Consider the following 19,382-nt stretch of genomic DNA (forward strand, 5'->3'; position numbering starts at 1 on the left):
ATTAGGATAGCTCAGTTGGTAGAGCATAAGACTCTTAAGTCTCAGGGTTGTAGGTCTGAGTCCCACATTGGGGGAAAGATTTCTGCATTGCAGGGGGTTGATCTAGATGGCCCTTCCAACTCTGCAGTTCTATGAAAAAGGGCAGAATTGTGTTTTCTTCTCTCTCTTTTTTGCATAATTTATACAGATGGCAGAATCTGTTTTCTTGCTGCCAAATTTAAAGTGCCTGAGCATAGAATTGTATTCCATTTGTGCTTACACAGCCACCAACTCATCAGAAGACCTGAGTAGCAGACTCTCTAAAACAAAATATGATGTTCCTAATTCTGACCTCTATAAAGTGGACATTATAACACAACTCTGATATTACCTTTAACACTAAATGATTAGGGGTCCTCAGGACACTGAACCATAGACTCACGGAATTGCAGAGTTGGAAGGGACCTCGAGGGTCTTCTAGTTCTCCCCCTGCAATGCATATATGGGTGTTTGTGGATTCTTATTATTACTACGACTGTAATATAAAGTGCCGGGGGTAAAACAATCTCAAAGAGTTACAGTGCCACAATATGCTTGCAGGAGACTCTACAGCATATCAGAACCCAAAGGACTCTGATGAAATATATTGAGGCCTCCACAAGCAATCTCTCTTAGAGATACACCTGTTTGAAACTGTAGGTCTTGAAACTCCAACATGATTCCATGACAGCTGTAAGCTTGCATGAGATGACTGCGGTATTTCTGCCTGCCAAGATTACTGCCTATTCTTTCTATGCACCAGCCACCTCTAGGGCCCACTGTGCCAAGCTCAGGCTGGATTCAGATGTAATGCGAAACCATGGCTTGTGCTAGCTATAGATAAGAACCCAAAACATGGTTTGATCTTTTGAGACATATAGCAGACAAATCATGTTTAGAAGTGTTTCTTCACTATCTTTTTCCTTCCTCGCTCAGCTCCAAGTTCAGTCCCATACCCACAGTGCAATAGCCTCTCAAGGAAAATAAAACTTCATTCCCATAATGCAACTGCCATTTCATAAAGTGGACCAATGGCCCTAACTATGGTTTGCTACTTTTCTATGAATTCAGTCATAATCACAAACCACAGTTAACACAAACTCATCTGCAAACAAGCTTCCAAATTGTGGTTTCAGATGCTGGTATGTCAGTTGCAAACAGGATCTTGTAGGCACCTTGGGTTCAGAGATAGCACAAACCATGGCTTAGCTAAACAACCTTTATTGCCCCAGTTCTACAAAAGCTTAAAAATGAATCAGAACTTCAATGTATGAGAGCCTTGGTAGAAGATAAGGTTCCTGTAATTACGATCAATGTTGCTAAATTCTGTGCTAAATATCAGGCGCAGAAAACAAGAGCTTTCCAATGTCAACATGCAGGCGAAGGCAAATACTTAATCTTATTCATGCTGTCCAATCTTAAATTGTTGTTATGGCCTAATCTGTATTGAAATTGTCCGTTGTTTTTTCTGGTGTTATGTTTCGCTGACTAGCTGTACGAACCAATCTGGTCTGTGACCGTTTAATAAAATTTGATATTCTTTGAAACAACCATGGCTGTGTACACATTATATCTTTTAAAACACATTTGAAATGCATTCTTTCTCTCAAAGAATTCTGGGCATTGTAGTTTGCCCCTCACAGAGTTACAATTCCCAGCAACATCTAATGAACTACAGTGCCCAGAACTCTTTAAGGAAAGAAATGTGTTTCGAATGTGCTTTAAAGGTATAGCATGTGCAGATCTCAAGCCTTCACGGGCCATCCAAACTCAGCCTCAGTTTTGCTTTTCTTAACAAGGAAGAGATAACTTGCACAATATTCCATGCCAATTATAAATCACACTGGAGGAGACCACATCTTTTTATGCCAGTTTAACAGTGCCAAGAAGGAATGTAATTGGTTTTAAGAGACAACCAACCGCCTGAACATAAGCAGAGCAAGATGCCCCTAAACTGCTTGATTTCAGTGGGCTTAGTTAGGCCTACCTAAATCTAACTAAACTCAGGCTAACTGCATCGAAAGATCTTAATTCAACTAACTTTCCCAGATTAAATGTGCTACTGCCCGATAATCCTTCCTCTACTCCTTTACTGTCCAGAGATGTTGCGAATTTTAGCTGACGGCTCAAACTACAAAGAAAGAAGGATGCATGCTCTTTCTGAAGGACAGTTGAGGATAAGCATGGCTTCCTTTGAATCACAGCTTTGTCCTGGACCTCATTTTTAGCCCTGGATCTAGCTATTGAGCATCGACACCCCCTGGACACGTGTAAAGCCTCTTCTAATCCCACCCACCCATCCATCCCACTTTCGAGTCCCCTGGGAGACAGCTGAAGGGCAGCCAGAAATCCAACAGGTGCAGCGGGTTTCCCAGACAGGAAGAAGAGATCCTCCTCTCCACCTGTGGGTTTGCTGCCTCTCTGGCTACCAGCAAAGCCACGCAAGCAGTCAGAATGACGTCTCGGGGTGCGGGAGAGGGCGCCCCATGTGGGGCTGAGGCAGGAGGCTGTTGGATGTGAGAGAGGGCCCAAGCAGCAGGCAGGCAGGCCAGCCGGAGGAGCCCCGGCCCCTCTTCCTCCCGCGCGCGCCCGGCCTCCGCCAGCAGCCGCCCGGGAAGGGCCTTCCCTTCCGCAGAGAAGCGCGCCCTGGGCCGCCGGTGCTAGGACCCGCGGGGAATTCGCGAGCGCCTGCCCCCTCGCTTCTCGTGCCTCCCGCTCGGCCTCCTCCCTTCCGCCGGCAGGGGACGGGCGAGCGCCGAAGGGCAGCGGCCGGGCAGGCCGGGCGGTACCTGGCGAAGCAGCACTCGCAGTGGTTGCCCCTCTCGTTGACGGTCAGCACGCACGTGTAGGCCGGGCACGAGAAGAGCAGCTCCCCGACGGCGAAGCGGCGAAGCGCCCGCAGCCCCCGGCCTTTGCCCGGGCTCTGGAAACGCTCCAGCGCCGGAGACTCGGAACTCCTCGCCGAGCTCATGGCTCCTCTCTGCCAGGCGCTGCCGCCTCCTTCTTGGCACAAGCCCCGTCGTGGCGGCGGCCTGTGCCCGGGCTATTAATGGCGCGCAGCAGCCACCCGCAGCGCCCGGCCCCGGCCAGCCCGAGCTCGCAGCACATACATGGGCATGGGCAGCCGGAGCAGCAGCAGCAGCAGCAGCAGTGGCGGCCGCGGCCGGCTCCCTGGGAAAAGCGCGCCGGGAGCCCGCTGGGTCCTAGAGGCAACGCGGGCCCGGCTGGCCGCGCGGCACCCCGGGTAGGCGCCCCGGAGGGGAGGGGTGGCGGGCCCGGGCGCTGGGGGCTTTCGGTTGGACGGGAAGCCGAATCCCTTCTGCTACCCGCCCCCCCTTCTCACGGTCTTTCGTTTGACTTTGAGGGGTTAAGAAGTCGTCTCTCTCTTTTTTAAGTTGCCTCATGGCTATCGAAGTTAACCTTTATATCATGGCATTTGGCACGTTTTCCAATTCCAATTACACTCCTTACAAAATGACTCAAAATTTAAATAAATATAGAAAGGTAGAAAATTTCCCATTACAAGTCTTCGGTTTACCCTGCTAGTGAATTGCTTACAATAATCTTTCAAATACAGTGGTACCTCAGGTTAAGTACTTAATTTGTTCTGGAGGTCCGTTCTTAACATGAAACTGTTCTTAACCTGAAGCACCACTTTAGCTAATGGGGCTCCCACTGCTGCCGTGCCACTGGAGCACGATTTCTGTTCTCATCCTGAAGCAAAGTTCTTAACCTGAAGTACTATTTTTGGATTAGCGGAGTCTGTAACCTGAAGCGTATGTAACCCAAGGTACCACATAAATTTACTCCAGTCCTTTTGGAATACGTGATCATGCTGGTTTCGGATATTTCCTGTCAGCTTCGCCAGTTCTGCAAAGTCCATCATCTTCATCTGCCACTCTTCTTTAGTTGGTACTTTTTGTTTCCATTTTTGGGCTGAAAGAATTCTTTTAGCACACAACCATTCTAAAAGCGTAAACCAGTGCAGTTTTTCTAGAAAAAGAGGTGCCGGAGGAGCTCACTATGAACTTATGAACTGCTTCTCTTAGACTAGCAATGGCACCCACCTGAGAGTTCTGGAGATGAAGGGGGGGGGGGGAAGCCCTGGCTAAAACTAAAAAGCTCCCCCCACAGCTATGTGGTACAAAATGAAAGGTCTTTAAATTCCAGTCCTAAGCATGTTTTACCCAGAAACAAGTGCACCCTAGTGGGGAATGTTGTTTGCATCCATCTGTCTCCAGAGACAATGGAGTGCACCTCCAAGGGTGAAGCCAAACCGCTGCATTGGCAACACTGAAGTGACCTCCCCAGGGCGCCAGCCAGGATTGTGTGTATGGAGGTCCTGGGCTGCCCAGATGACAAGACTCGCCCCCCTCAACCTCCTTGATGTGATCCAAAGATAAGCAGAGCAATACATTTGGCACCAACTTGGCTGCAGGAGTTGCTGGAAGGAGGCGTACAAGGCATCATCTAACTGACTTAGGGACTCCACTCTGGATTTGTTTGTAGGGTTTAGTCCTTAGCCTTTTCTTTTCCCAAAGAGATCCCACAAGGCAGAAGAGACTCGAGACACAAGAGCTTATCAAAGATGTAGTCATTTCTGGCTACTGCCAAGTGTCCATGCACTACAACTTCCATCACCCCTGACCATTGGGTGCACTGGGAGTTTGATTCCAACAAATATCTGAAGGTTTCCCAAGCCAAAACTCATTCAGCACAATACATTTTACTAGTATTGCATCTGCAATTTCTTATTACCGTATATGCTAAGGCTCTGAAACTCCAATGTGGACATGCTTTTTAGAACCTAAGATTTTAATCAAGCTGAAGGTTTTGTGGCGTTTTTTAATGATATAATTCCCAGGAGATAAATGTGAAACATGAATCACAGACAAAATCTTAACATGTTAGAAACCCTTCATGGCTGTAAGCAGAGGGCATTCTACATCTGCAGTCTGTAGCCTGGAGGCATGAGAAGAAAGATTTGCTAAATAAGTACTGCTGAAGTATGACACACTAAGGGCACAGCTCAAGATCATTGACTCATCTTCCTTTCATTAATGCAGAAGGAAGGTTCGCAAACTTTGTCAGAGCGAGTCTCTGTAAATGAAGATGGAAACTGTTCCAGCTTCTCTCAAGTGTCACAATGGGCCAATTCACGGAAACATCCAACCTGCAGCCACAGGCTTTCCCCCCTCGTTCTTGGCCCTGGTTGTGATGTGTATGAGACAAACCCGGGTTGCCTGAATCATGGTGCAATGTGCACCATGAAGGGGAAAATACAACATGGCCCGCCATTTGCAGAGTACTTTGGCAGTTCACTGTTACAGCATGCAGTCCTGCTAAAACTTTAGGTGCAATTTATTTTAAGGGAAAGTGAGGGACCAGGGCCATTTTTGGGCCCATAAAGGTAAAGGTAAAGGGACCCCTGACCATTAGGTCCAATCACAGATGACTCTGGGGTTGCGGCACTCATCAGGCTCTGTAGGCCGAGGGAGCCGGTGTACAGCTTCCGGGTCATGTGGCCAGCATGACTAAGCCGCTTCTGATGAACCAGAGCAGCGCATGGAAACGCTGTTTACCTTCTCGTCGGAGCGGTACCTATTTATCTACCTGCACTTTGATGTGCTTTCGAACTGCTATGTTGGCAGGAGCAGGGACTGAGCAACAGCAGCTCACCCCATTGTGGGGATTCGAACCGCCGACCTTCTGATTGGCAAACCCTAGGCTCTGTGGTTTAGACCACAGCACCACCCGCATCTCTTTCATGTGGGCCCATACCAGACTTGAAAGCACCTACAGACAGAGAAATTTAACAGTGCAATCCTTTGCCAACTTGAATCCATTATAATTTGTGGCCTTAAGGTACTTTAGGCACATAGGGCTGGGTGGCAAGACTGCAGTCTTAAGGCATGCTTAACTAGGACTGGCTCCAGTTGCGCTTGGTGTGGTGAGGCAGAGCCACCTCCCCCAACACTGACTTCAATGCAACTTACCTAGAAGGGGTTGGGGTCAGGCAACAGCAAGCTTGGGGTTGGCAGAGCCACTCTATCACTCCCACTGGTACTGCCCCAAGGCCACTTCCACTGTACCTCACTCCAGCCCTGTTCAGAGGAGCTGCAGTGACACCAGTGTCCAGAGGTTGTCTCTGCTCCATGAACCACTACTGACGCGTTCCCATTGAATTTAATGGGATTTCTGAGTACAGTACTGGGATACACTTGCCTAGCCTGCAACTGGCAATCACTACAAGGGATGAGGCATTCAACTTCCTACACTGCACTGATTTCTAGGGGGTAGAGAAATACGTGGAGGTCTCACTCTTGCCCTGCCATCTGGGTCTGTAGGGCTTTTCCCCAAAACAAATTAGATTTGTCAAGCTGCATTAGCAGAACAGTAGAACAACAAAAACACCTTGTCCATGAAGGGAGATATTGGGTCATTCTGCTTTTCTGTTAATGTTTACTATTTCCATTAATGCTATTAAACCAACTTAAACACCACTAATGATATTACTCATGTCAAATTGTCCGGGCCATCAGTTTGATAAACTATCAGTGACTTTAATTGACAGAGACATAAATTTGAAATTGGGACCATGCCGTGGATAAGCAGGGCTAAGCAATGTGACCTTGCTAAAAACACGAGATGAACAAAGGGGCTCCAATCTGCTACAATTAGCTGCGTTTATAGCTCATTATAATTAAATATATTATTTGCTTGTGATACGTGTAACCTGCCTTGCTCGCTGCCCACAAGGGTTTCTCGGAACACCAGCCTATGAAAACAGTCTCGTAAGAATAGCAAAATCTGCATCTCATCTGCATATGAGCATGCAAGCGGAAGCAGGAATTCAAACTAATATTGTCACACTTGTCACCTTTTGCTTCTAACGCCACATCCCTATAGAAGGTGTGCGTGGCAAGGCCACAGCTGTCGTGCTGTTCTGTCAACTATGTAGTGTGCTAAGGGTTCTGGTGGGAGTGAAGCCTCTGGCAGCATTTAGCTGAGACACCCTGCTTGCATGGAAAAATTCTATGAACAAATGTGCAAGCCTAGATCCCCTTCCATGCTACGCCAAATGCACAGGCTGTGACCAGTGGATATGCCAACACCAGTGTGCATGGCTAGTGGGCACAATCCTGATCTCTTCTCGCACATTCACTGCATGCGGCAGGGAGCATGTCGAAAGAGGCTATGGAAGGTTCCCACTCCCAAACATTCCAACTGCTGTGGGTGAGAGAACAAAGGTCCAACTTCTGGGAAGAATGCAATAGGTCAGCCCACAGGGACCCAGCTACATCAGTAGAGGCTGAGAAGCTGAGTGACTGGAAATCACAGGAGGCTGGGAAGCAAAGTGGCAAAGAGTCTAAAGGCATGTGCTGGATGGGTGTGAAGCAGCCCTAGCCGAGAGTCAGGGTGACTGAAGGAATGGAGTAGGTGGTTCAGTTATTTGACAGTGTCACTGCTCAATTTTTCTCGTTAAGTGTGATAAATAGAAACATGTAACACTGCAGGTGTTGTTGAAACTGAGCAATGCTGTTTTACTGCAAATGAATAAAATATTCTAGATATAGAAAGAGAGTGGGTGGAGCACTGGAAAGCAGGGATCTGAAGAAAGAATAAATACTGGATGCGTAAGGGTGAAGAAATAGAGTCTGGGAGGAACTTGAGCTGGTGGCAAGGGGAAATGGAAATCCAGGTAATATTTGAAAGCTGGAAGGCTCTATCTAAGGCAGAAAGCACAGCACAGTTTGAGATCCAGGCACTATGGGACTTAGTTCTAAAGCATGCATAAGACTGCAGTCTTGCCATGCAACCCTATGCACTTAGGCTTCCTTAAGCGCATGACTTGCAATGGATTTAAGTGCTTGGGGGCGGGGAGAGGTGAGGCCAAGCCACCTAGAAACATGGAAGTTGGGCTAAGCATTCAGCTCACTCAGCTGTGTCCCATCTTTTGCAGCCACTTTTCTAGATGCATTTCCGCCATTGGGTGGCAAACTCGCTAGTTATCCGTAATGATCTGAGTTTTCTCAGATGTTCATGACAGAAGCTGCCGTGTTGTGGAGTGGAATGCCATGGGCATCAAGTTAACAGAATAAAAACAACTCACCACTTGCTAGTATTGTCCTCATGTAATACATTTTTTCCCCACACACCATGCGGCTGAAAGGTCCTCTTTGTTTTTGTTGAACCCTATAATAAATCTGAATATGGCATGGAATGGCGGGATACTCTGAAATATACTCGGAGTCCTGCAGTGATTTCATGCTCTTTATTGCAGCTTGTAAAACAGTGATTGAATCCCCCCCCCCAAACCTCAAGCCTTTATATACATTATTTACACAATGAATCCCATCTGATTGGCTGATTCTGCTTCCCTCCTGCAGCCTGATTGGTCTTCTCCTGCAGGCCAATCACTTGTTGCATTCTACAATCCTACCAGTCTAATAGGCTGATTAACGTCCTCCTGGAGCTTGATTGGTCTTCTCCTGCAGGCCAATCAGTTGTTGCATTCTACAATCCTACCAGCCTAATAGGCTGATTACCTTCCTCCTGGAGCCTGATTGGTCTTCTCCTGCAAGCCAATCAGTTGTTGCATTCTAGGATCCTACCTGCCTATTGTTCTAGGATCCAAGCTTAGTACATAATACCTCCAAAGAGCTTTTACTTAGCACCACATATGGCTGTTCTTCAGAAAAGGTTTGAAAGGATATGAATGAGGTCATGGTTAATATGCCACTCCTTAAACACAGCTCTTTGTCTCAGTCAAGGACAGACCCATTTGAAAAACAAGCTGTTGGTTTTTCAAAGCCACCACAACAATGATGTTTGGCACTTTCCTGAGTGGTCTCCTAAAAGGGGCAGCTGTTAAGTCACAGCTGGTTTTGTTCATCTATGATTCCTTTTCATGCTGTTGTGTGTGTGTTTTGATTTTATTTTTTTAAAAAAAACAACTTTAGCAAACATTTATGGGACTATGAGTAAATACCGGCCAAAAAAGCTGCCATCTTTTTGTTTAAATATTTGGTGGATAGGGAGATTTATGCTCTTGTTTACATTACAAATTCATACACCTTCCCCGTCAAACCATAATAGAAAGCTGGTGCCACTGTACTCCACCTCTTAACTAGCATAAGTGCACATAAAACAGAGCACAATACATACTAGAGGATCATTAGGAACCAAATCAGAGTGAATGCCTTGACCGCAGAGAAGTCAATTGGTTATTTCATTCTTTTTTTTAAAAAAATAATAAAATAAATGCTATTCTCTATCCCTCTCTCCTCATTTCCCCAACCTTATTTTTCTCTGCGTTTTGACACAATATTTTGACCTTAAAATAGAAATTTGCTTGTTCAGTAGGTTACATTTTTTTGTTGAACTTCCGTTCAACAATTTCTGGAGCTTCTGCACTAGCAAGGAAATCGGGAGGCATTTTCATGTAACAGATCCTGGGTGAATGTGCAGTTAACCTGCTTACTAGGCCCACTTACACTTGGTATAGGATTTAAACCAAGGCTTAAATGGAACTGCACATTCTGGAAACCAGGAGAGAGGAAGCTTTTTCCAGCCCGAGTGCTGCTTTCCCTTCTGGGCATATGCCACTGTTGGGTGAGGCCAGAGGCAAAAGAGGGGTGATCAACAAGTGTTGAGTTTTAAGGAGAGTGCAAAATATGGTCTGAAGCTCAACATCAAAAAAACGAAGATCATGACCACTGGTCCCATCACCTCCTGGCAAATAGAAGGGGAAGAAATGGAGGCAGTGAGAAATTTTATTTTCTTGGGCTCCATGATCACTGCAGATGGTGACAGCAGCCACAAAATTAAAAGACGCCTGCTTCCTGGGAGAAAAGCAATGACAAACTGAGACAGCATCTTAAAAAGCAGAGACATCACCTTGCCAACAAAGGACCGTATAGTTAAAGGTATGGTTTCCCCGGTAGTGATGTATGGAAGTGAGAGCTGGACCATAAAGAAGGCTGATCGCCGAAGAATTGATGCTTTTGAATTATGGTGCTGGAGGAGACTCTTGAGAGTCCCATGGACTGCAAGAAGATCAAACCTCTCCATTCTTAAGGAAATCAGCCCTGAGTGCTCACTGGAAGGACAGATCATGAAGCTGAGGCTCCAATACTTTGGCTACCTCATGAGAAGAGAAGACTCCCTGGAAAACACCCTGATTTTGAGAAAGATTGAGGGCACAAGGAGAAGGGGACGACAGAAGACGAGATGGTTGGACAGTGTTCTTGAAGCTACCAACATGAGTTTGACCAAACTGCGGGAGGCAGTGGAAGACAGGAATGCCTGGCGTGCTCTGGTCCATGGGGTCACGAAGAGTCGGACACGACTAAATGACTAAACAACAACAACAACAACAGTAGGCTATTTTCTAGCCACAGTTGCACACATCCCTATGTCCTCCATGGAGGCAAACAAGAAGCATGGTCAGAGTTCAAGGACACATTCCAGCCATGCAAAACCACAAACAGGCAGTGGGGGCATGCAGAAACTGGACTGGTAAGAGGTGTTACCAGGGCTAAACAGAAAGGCTTGCATTTGGTCCCTAGCCCTGAGGCTTACCCATTCTTGACAAAGACAATAATAAAGTAAGACTTGGCATTTATATGGTGCTATGAAGTGTTCATAGTATTTCACTTGCGTCCTCTTAAGTTCTCTTTGTGATAACAAGCCTTCTTTGGAGGCCCATAGTATTATCCTCAAATTACAGATGGGTTGCTGAAATGAAGAGATACCAGCTTGCCCAAGGCCATCTTAAAAAATCATGACAGGTGAGTTTTAAACTGGGGACTTATTTCATCTGCCTGTTAGCACAGATGTGAACCGTTATGGTCACCTAATACCTGAGCCACAGCATGCGATATTAAGACTCAATACATTGGAATATACAGTGCTGCGTTATCCTGAGTCGGATCTTGCCTAGCCCAGTAGTGACTCACATCAGCTCTTAAGTTTTGCTCTGAGCATCTTTACAACTCTCACAGTCTCATCAAACTGGATGAAGTCAAAGCAGGTTTTTCTCATTAGTGTATTGGAGGGATCCACGGAAAACTAGGAAGTGGATTTCCTTCTCTCTGCCCATTTGATCTGACCACCACCACAGCATGGGCTCTTGCTATGAATAATAATAATAATAATAATAATAATAATAATAATAATAATAATAATTTATTTATACCCCACCCATCTGACTGGGTTTCCCCAGCCACTCTTTTTTTCTATAGTTGAAAGGTTCCCCCCCTTTTAATGCATAGTAAATATGTAAATAGATACAGCATTGCTTTGCAATGTATTTTATTTGCATATGTGTTACTACTTCCCTTGATAAAAGTGGTATTTATCAGTGCTCCTCAGGAAAAGTTTGAGGATTTCAGGCTAACAAATGCAGAATCATGTCTACTACAAACATCTAAAACATAAATTAGTTTGAGTGTTAGTTTTTAACAGTTGCGGACACATTGTTTGTATAAAATGTACGTCTGTGAAATAAAATGTTGCATTGCAGAAAGGACTCATATAAGTGCATTACACAGAGTGCCCAGAGGAATTCACTCAATCCAGGACACAAAGAGCAAAATATGACCAAGGTGCGAAACTTTCTCTGTTACCTGAGTGAGGGAAAGAGACAGGATTAAGTTTATGCTGAACTATAAAATCATGATAGCAAGATATGCATTTATGAAATAAAAAGTTGCATTTTTTTAAAAAAAGAACATATATTCTCTTCTTTCATCGTTTAGTCGTGTCCGACTCTTCGTGACCCCATGGACCAGAGCACGCCAGGCACTCCTGTCTTCCACTGCCTCCCACAGTTTGGTCAAACTCATGCTGGTAGCTTCGAGAACACTGTCCAGCCATCTCGTCCTCTGTCGTCCCCTTCTCCTTGTGCCCTCCATCTTTCCCAAAATCAGGGTCTTTTCCAGGGAGTCTTCTCTTCTCATGAGGTGACCAAAGTACTGGAGCCTCAGCTTCAGGATCTGTCCTTCCAGTGAGCACTCAGGGCTGATTTCCTTAAGAATGGAGAGGTTTGATCTTCTTGCAGTCCATGGGACTCTCAAGAGTCTCCTCCAGCACCATAATTCAAAAGCATCAATTCTTCGGCAATCAGCCTTCTTTGTGGTCCAGCTCTCACTTCCATACATCACTACTGGGAAGCTTTAACTATATGGTCCTTTGTTGGCAAGGTGATGTCTCTGCTTTTTAAGATGGGTGAGATAGGTTGCAATAATAACTGGCAAGAAGAGTTCAGCACACTTACTTGGGAGTAATCTCAATTGAATTCTGTAGCACTTATTTCTGAGTACAGTCATACCTTGTGTTGCATTAGGTTCATGTTGTGTCTTTTCGGCTTGCGAATGTGGCAAACCTGGAAGTGTATACTTCTGGGTTTCGCCACATGTGCATGCACAGAAGTGTTCTGCGCGCTTCGCACATGCGCAGAAACGCTCTATCATGCCCTGTGCTTGCACAAAAGCGCCACTCTAGTTACGGACTTTTTGGGGTGCGAACGACACCCCAGAATGGATCGTGCCTGCAACTAAAGGTACCACTGTAGAAATCATGAGGATTGCAGCCAGAGATGGCTTTATGATGGGCCATTAGCCACTCCATTAACTTCATCTTTTAAATGCCCCAAGATTCTTAATTCCTCTTGCTGCAAAAGACTAACAGGGCTTCCCCTCTGGAAATCCATAAACTTTCAAAGGGAACACACAGGGAAGGTAAATATCTGTTGGTATCTGCAAATATCTGCATGTCTTTGTAAAAAGTACATTTAAAAATTACATTAAAATGTATATGCAAAATGTGCATCAGCAGATAACGAAATGGAAGGAACACTGGTGCAAAATGAACCAATTTCAGTGGAACAGAAAATATCAGATGAAAGTGTAAATGAATGTCGGAACGGGACTTTCGACATTCTTCTCTTTCTTAAGCTGTGCAGCCCTTACAATCTGGTGTATGTGTGTGTAGTGCAAATGAATGTCACACACACATACACATACACACACACACCAGGTTGTAAGGGCTGCACAGCTTAAGAAAGAGAAGAATGTCATAAGTTATACAAGCAACAAGCTGGTGTGTGTGTGTGTGTGTGTGTGTTTCAATGCACGTGAAACGCCACCAGATGCCAGAAGGTCCTTACATTTCTGAAGAATGGAAAAGCTGCAGGAAAGCAATTTTTATGAGAAACAAAATGCATCTTCCTGTCAGGGAGGAAGGGAGGTGCAAGGTGCTTGAGAAATGGAAAATAAAAAAGAATGCAATTAAACCCAGATATGAATAAAGATCAGGTGAGAAAGGATGTCACCCCCTGGCCTTTGGAACGGCGTTTCTGCTGTCTCCTGAAATTATGCTTTTCCTGAAACAAAGGAACAACGTTACGGGAAAGTGGGTGCCAGGTACTTTAGGAAAATGAGACACAGTGAAGCGGATAGACAGAGACAAAGACAATAGCAGTCATCTGCAATAAACCGAAGGCAGCTGAGGTTTGAGACAAAAGTAGAAAATTCTGAGCCAGCAAGATGACTGGAGCAGGGGAAGGAAGGAGGGGAAGGTGAATCACAATAACATTTGAAAGACATGGGATTGAATATTTATCAGTGTCGCCACAAGCTCAGTGAGGTGGCCTTGGCTCACTCACCAAGTTCCCCTGCCTTTAAGATGACAGATTGGGGGTGGGGGGTGCGGGGAACCCCAGCACATAGGTTCCAAAGCTCAGCGTATCTGTGGAATGCCTTACATGGTCTTAGGGGTGTGGGCAGGTCATAGAGCCCTTATTCCAAAATCTTAGAACACAAGAAGAAGCTCTTTTGGAAGAGGCCAAAGTCTTATCTAGTCCATCATACCCATACCCTCCAACATTCCTCACATGAAAATAGGGACAATTCTCACTCCCCCCCACAACTGACCCTCCTCGGCCCCCATTTTTTGCCCCCCCCCAGAACACACACCCTCCACCATCCTGAGAAAACCCTTTTCTAGTCTAGTTATTTCCTATACACAAAGACCCCAGCGGGGTTTGAAGTGTAAGAAAACAGAAGACTATAATAAGAAACACATTAGAGAGAATCAAATTAGATAAGGCAGAACCTTAAAACACAATTGGAAGTTGTTTGGGTTATAAACATCGATGTCTCTCCTGTATCAGTCTCTACAGCAGATGCTGTAACCTTCCAACAATTTGACTTGACCACCAAAGGTGCAGACCTCCATTGTCTCCCAAGACAGATGGATGCCAAAAATAATTTTGCCTAAAACCGTATGATTTTAATGATGGAATGTGTACAGTTAAGCAGCACGGAATGCATTCCTATATTTGCTGGCAATCTCCCACACAATAGAGCCAATGGATGACAATGTGGTTTGCATCGCATTCATTTATTGGAATAAACCCTGGCTCTCCTGTGTCTGATCAATGACTCTGCTATATCATTTTCACTCGAGCAATGGCTGAAGAGTTTTTAAAGTGATTAATCCAGCAGGGCATGATGAAGGTACTTAACATGAATGCTCCTCTTTGTTCAACAGGGTGGTTGTGATTGCTAACATTGCAGGATCATCCTGGCTACAAGTAAGTGCTACTTCTCTGATTATTGTTTAGTGGACATTGTCAAACTGTTGGCGATGAGACATCCACTTTATCTGAATCCAAACTATGGAAGCAGAAAGTTAAGTGCTAGAATTCAGACGGGCACATTAAGTTCCTTTGTTCCTCTGGCTTTGGATTTTGGGCAACTCTTCTTCTTCTTCTTCTTCTTCTTCTACTACTACTACTAGGTTCAAAAAATGATTGGTTCAAAATTGGGAAAGGAGTACGACAAGGCTGTATATTGTCTCCCTGCTTATTTAACTTATATTCACAATTCATCATGCGAAAGGCTGCGCTGGATGAATCCCAAGCCGGAATTAAGATCGCCGGAAGAAATATCAACAACCTCAGATATGCAGATGACACAACCTTGATGGCAGAAATTGAGGAGGAATTAAAGAACCTCTTAATGAGGGTGAAAGAGGAGAGCACAAAATATGGTCTGAAGCTCAACATCAAAAAAACGAAGATCATGGCCACTGGGCCCATCACCTCCTGGCAAATAGAAGGGGAAGAAATGGAGGCAGTGAGAAATTTTATTTTCTTGGGCTCCATGATCACTGCAGATGGTGACAGCAGTCACGAAATTAAAAGATGCCTGCTCCTTGGGAGAAAGGCGATGGCAAATCTAGACAGCATCTTAAAAAGCAGAGACATCACCTTGCCAACAAAGGCCTGTATAATTAAAACTATGGTTTTCCTGGTAGTGATGTATGAAAGTGAGAGCTGGACCATAAAGAAGGCTGATCGCCGAAGAATTGATGCTTTTGAATTATGGTGCTGGAGGAGACTCTTGAGAGTCCCATGGACTGCAAGAAGATCAAACCTATCCATTCTTAAGGAAATCAGCCCTGAGTGCTCACTGGAAGGACAGATCACGAAGCTGAGGCTCCAGTACTTTGGCCACCTCATGAGAAGAGAAGACTCCCTGGAAAAGACCCTGATGTTGGGAAAGATGGAGGGCACAAGGAGAAGGGGACGGCAGAGGACGAGATGGTTGGACAGTGTTCTCGAAGTTTCCTAGCATGAGTATGACCAAACTGTGGGAGGCAGTGGAAGACAGGGGTGCCTGGCGTGCTTTGGTCCATGGGGTCACAAAGAGTCGGACACGACTAGACGACTAAACAACAACAACAACAACAATAATACTGCCCTTCATCACAAGATCTCAGGGAGGTTCACAAGATACGTTGCACACAAGCAAATAAGAAGAGCCTGCTGGATCAGGCCAATGGCTCATCTAGTCCAACTTCCTCTTCTCACAGTGGCCAATCTTGGACTCGGCTACATTAGTCAAGAATAAGCCCTTTATATGCATCATAACACTGTGACACCAGATGGCACTGTGGAGTCCCTACTTTCACCAATAGGATTTCCCCTTATGAAGTTTACAACGTGTTTAACTGAATCATATTTTTGATAATAATAAAAATAAAATTCAAAAACCGGGCTCAGGTAGGCTAACAACAAATTTAAAACACTTTAAAACACGTAATTATAAAAGCAGCATAAAATACAGTATAAAAACATGAATAACAATAAAATTCAAAAATCAATTAGATAATCCCCAGGGCTAGCTGGCTGAATTGGTCCTACTTGGGCCAGAGAGGAGGCCAGGGGAGAATTAGCTGTGGGGTCTCAGAGCGGGTGATCTTCATAAAAGGGGAGGGGGAGGGAAGAGAAGGGAAATAAAAGATCAGGCTGAATTCAAACTAAAGGCCAGGCGGAATAGCTCTGTCTTACAGGCCCGATGGAAGGAGGTTAAATCCTGAAGGGCCCTAGTCTCATGGGACAGAGCATTCCACCAGGTTGGTGCCATCACTGAAAAGGCCCTGGCCCTGGTGGAGGATAGTCTGACTTCCTTAGGGCCCGGGACCTCTAAACTATGGTTATTCATGGACCTTAAGGTCCTCTGCAGGGCATACCAGGAGAGGCGGTCCCATAGCTACTATCCCGTAGATAGATGTGCCTAGATCCAGCCCATGTGGAAAACCCTCCAGCAGGAGCTGAGCACAAGAGCCCTCTCTCTTCCTGTGGTTCCTAGCAAATGGTATTCAGGAGATTCCTACCAGCATGGAGCTTCTAGCATTCAGTTTCATTGGATGTCCAGGAATTCTAGCATTGTGAGAATGGAGAAAAAACCCTTCTCTCTCTCTCTCTCTCTCTCTCATTTTTATTTGATTTTACAAATTCATTCACACACAAAATCCCAAATAATAAAAATTGCACAAGATTCTTCCGAATCTCTAGTCTCCCCTCCTCCCCTCTGTGATTTCTTTAGTTAACCTTTTCAACTGCATACTATAAACCCTCCTAATTTTTCAGTCCTCCATTATATGCAAAGTCTCTGTAACATTGGAAGAGTTATTTAAGACCTGCCGAAGAGTTCAAATGTTTACAGTGGTCGGTCAAATATAATATAAATTCCTCTCATTCTTTGTTGAAGAATCCTTCTGGTTTCTGATTTTTCCCAATCATTCTTGCCATCTTTGCATAGTCCAATAATTTAGTCTGCCAGTCCACTCTGGTAGGGATCTTGTCGTCTTTCCAACTTTGGGCAAACAGCATCTTTGCAGCTTTGAAGGACATTCCTGATCAATTTCAGCACACATTCTGGTTACAATTATAATTATGTTTTTAAAAATCCTCATGAAAATTCGCCAGCATTTTAGTGTGAATTTCTTGCAATATACCTGTTTGTATGCAATTTTACCTAATATACACATATGTGCAGAGCAAATTTCAGAGATATAAATCATTTGTCTATACTGTTTTCATTAATACGTGTGTTTTTATGCCCACTTTACCCTAGTATATGCACTTTTGTACACATTACTAGACAGAACAACCACAGTGCAAAACTTAGAGAAGCACAAATTTCTAAGAATGGCTGCATTTCAGTTCTTGCATTGTTTTGGAAAGTGCATTGTTTGGTAGGTTTGCCTTTAAATGTGAACTGAAAGTGAGGGTCTCTTCCAGGCTTTTATTTCTATAATTCATTTCTAGGAGGACTAAATACAGTTTTAAACAAATACTTGCTTGGCATGAAGTCATCCTGTGAGTAAGCAAAATCAATTTTGGAAGGAATGTGCCACTAACTCCATAATTTCAGTGAAAACTCCATACTCATACATTTGGTAACAATAGCCTGAAATGTACACAAAGGGTATTCAAAGAATTCAGCATTATGGCAAGGCAATTATGCAAGGCAATTGTTTTGTCAGGGCAAGCATTTCAGCTTGCCAGATGGAATAATCTCCTCTCCTCCTCTGCATGCTGATCTGGGGTTTCTCTTGAACCCCACTGAGCAAATTTTGGGGGCACATGGGGGGAGGAGGGGGAAAGAAGCCCCAGTGTGCAAGTGGAAGTCCTTCTGCTGAACTTCCACTGACAGGATTCATTAGTTAAATCCCAACTGGTGAAAGGGTTTTAATTAAAGATTTTAATTGTAAGTAATGGTTTTAAGTAATGTTACAGAGGAAGGAAATCGAGAAATACTCTTTTCCTTTTCTTTTGCGTTTGCAGAAAAGGGGAAGACACCCATTCATTTTACCTTTCTGTTTTGAGCGATGCCAATATACATGATAAAGAAGCACTGCCAAACTTGTTTGAAGGGATTTAATGGAATCTCAAGTGATCTCTTCTTCACTGGTTTGCAAATTCCTACACAAGGACCCGTGTCAGGATATGGTGCCTGGAGCAGGTCAGCAAGAACTCAAATGGCTTCAGCGAAGTCAGTTCTTTATTCAAAGCAACAAGATAACCCAGAGGGCCAGGCCTAATGAACACAGCAACTCTTCCCAGTAGGTCTTGCCCCAATGAGCCAGTTGTGGGGACTGAAGTTTCTCGCCTTCCCACTGCTCTCTACGGTTCGTCCCCCAGGTTCTCTTAATTGTCTGTCTTTGCCTTGTCCTCTTAGTGCCTCTTTGGGACATGGGTGGCGCTGTGGTCTAAACCACAGAGCCTAGGGCTTGCCAATCAGAAGGTAGGCAGTTCGAATCCGCGCGACGGGGTGAGCTCCTGTTGCTTAGTCCAAAAGCACGTCAAAGTGCAAGTAAATAAATAGGTACCGCTCCGGCGGGAAGGTAAACGGCATTTCCATGCGCTGCTCTGGTTCGCCAGAAGCGGCTTAGTCATGCTGGCCACATGACCCGGAAGCTGTACGCCGGCTCCCTTGGCCAGTAAAGCGAGATGAGTGCAGCAACCCCAGAGTCGTCCGTGACTGGGCCTAATGGTCAGGGGTCCCTTTACCTTAGTACTTCTTTGGATTCTGGGAGACCAGGGGGATGGGAGCTGGTCACAGCAGGAGGAGGAGACCCCCTGTCTTCTTCAGCAGCCTGACTCATCTCTGCTTCTTGGCCTCCCTCCTCTTCTCCTTCCGCTTCTGCCTCTGATTCCAGACTTCTCTCTGCCACAGACTCTTCCTTCTCACTAAGCTCTGTTACCTCTTCAGCTTCCGACACCTCCTCCTCCCAATCTTCTACCTCTTCTCCACCTGACCACTCATTGTTGTCTCACCACCAGTCCCCTGGCTCTGAGCATTCTTCCCTTTCGGGTTCCGCACCCTGTGCTTCCCACCACTCCTCTGCATTCAGCCAGAGGTTTTCATCAGAGCTGCATTTCTATTGATTTTATTATTTATTTAAGTTTAGTTTTGATCAGCTAGTCCTTCCTTGTACACTCCAGTTCCATTGCCTATTGGGCACTCTGGAACGTAAAAGGTGCCGGCAAGATGGGCATAATTCTG

General features: G+C 45.1%; 2 protein-coding genes across 2 annotated transcripts in view; one reads left to right on the forward strand and one right to left on the reverse strand.

The window, feature by feature from the left end:
• SMYD2 (SET and MYND domain containing 2) overlaps window positions 1-3,162 on the reverse strand; it is a 34,508-nt gene extending 31,346 nt beyond the window's left edge. The window contains exon 1 of the mRNA XM_081854875.1: window positions 2,808-3,162. Coding sequence (XP_081711001.1) covers window positions 2,808-2,989 — 182 coding nt within the window. The 5' untranslated portion in view covers window positions 2,990-3,162. The remainder of the gene's footprint in view (window positions 1-2,807) is intronic.
• PTPN14 (protein tyrosine phosphatase non-receptor type 14) overlaps window positions 1-19,382 on the forward strand; it is a 439,438-nt gene that overhangs the window by 147,680 nt on the left and 272,376 nt on the right. The gene's annotated exons all lie outside the window — the stretch shown is intronic.

This window comes from Podarcis erhardii (assembly GCF_964252035.2).
Source record: "Podarcis erhardii genome assembly, chromosome: 3".
In the NCBI taxonomy this organism is placed as follows: domain Eukaryota; kingdom Metazoa; phylum Chordata; class Lepidosauria; order Squamata; family Lacertidae; genus Podarcis; species Podarcis erhardii.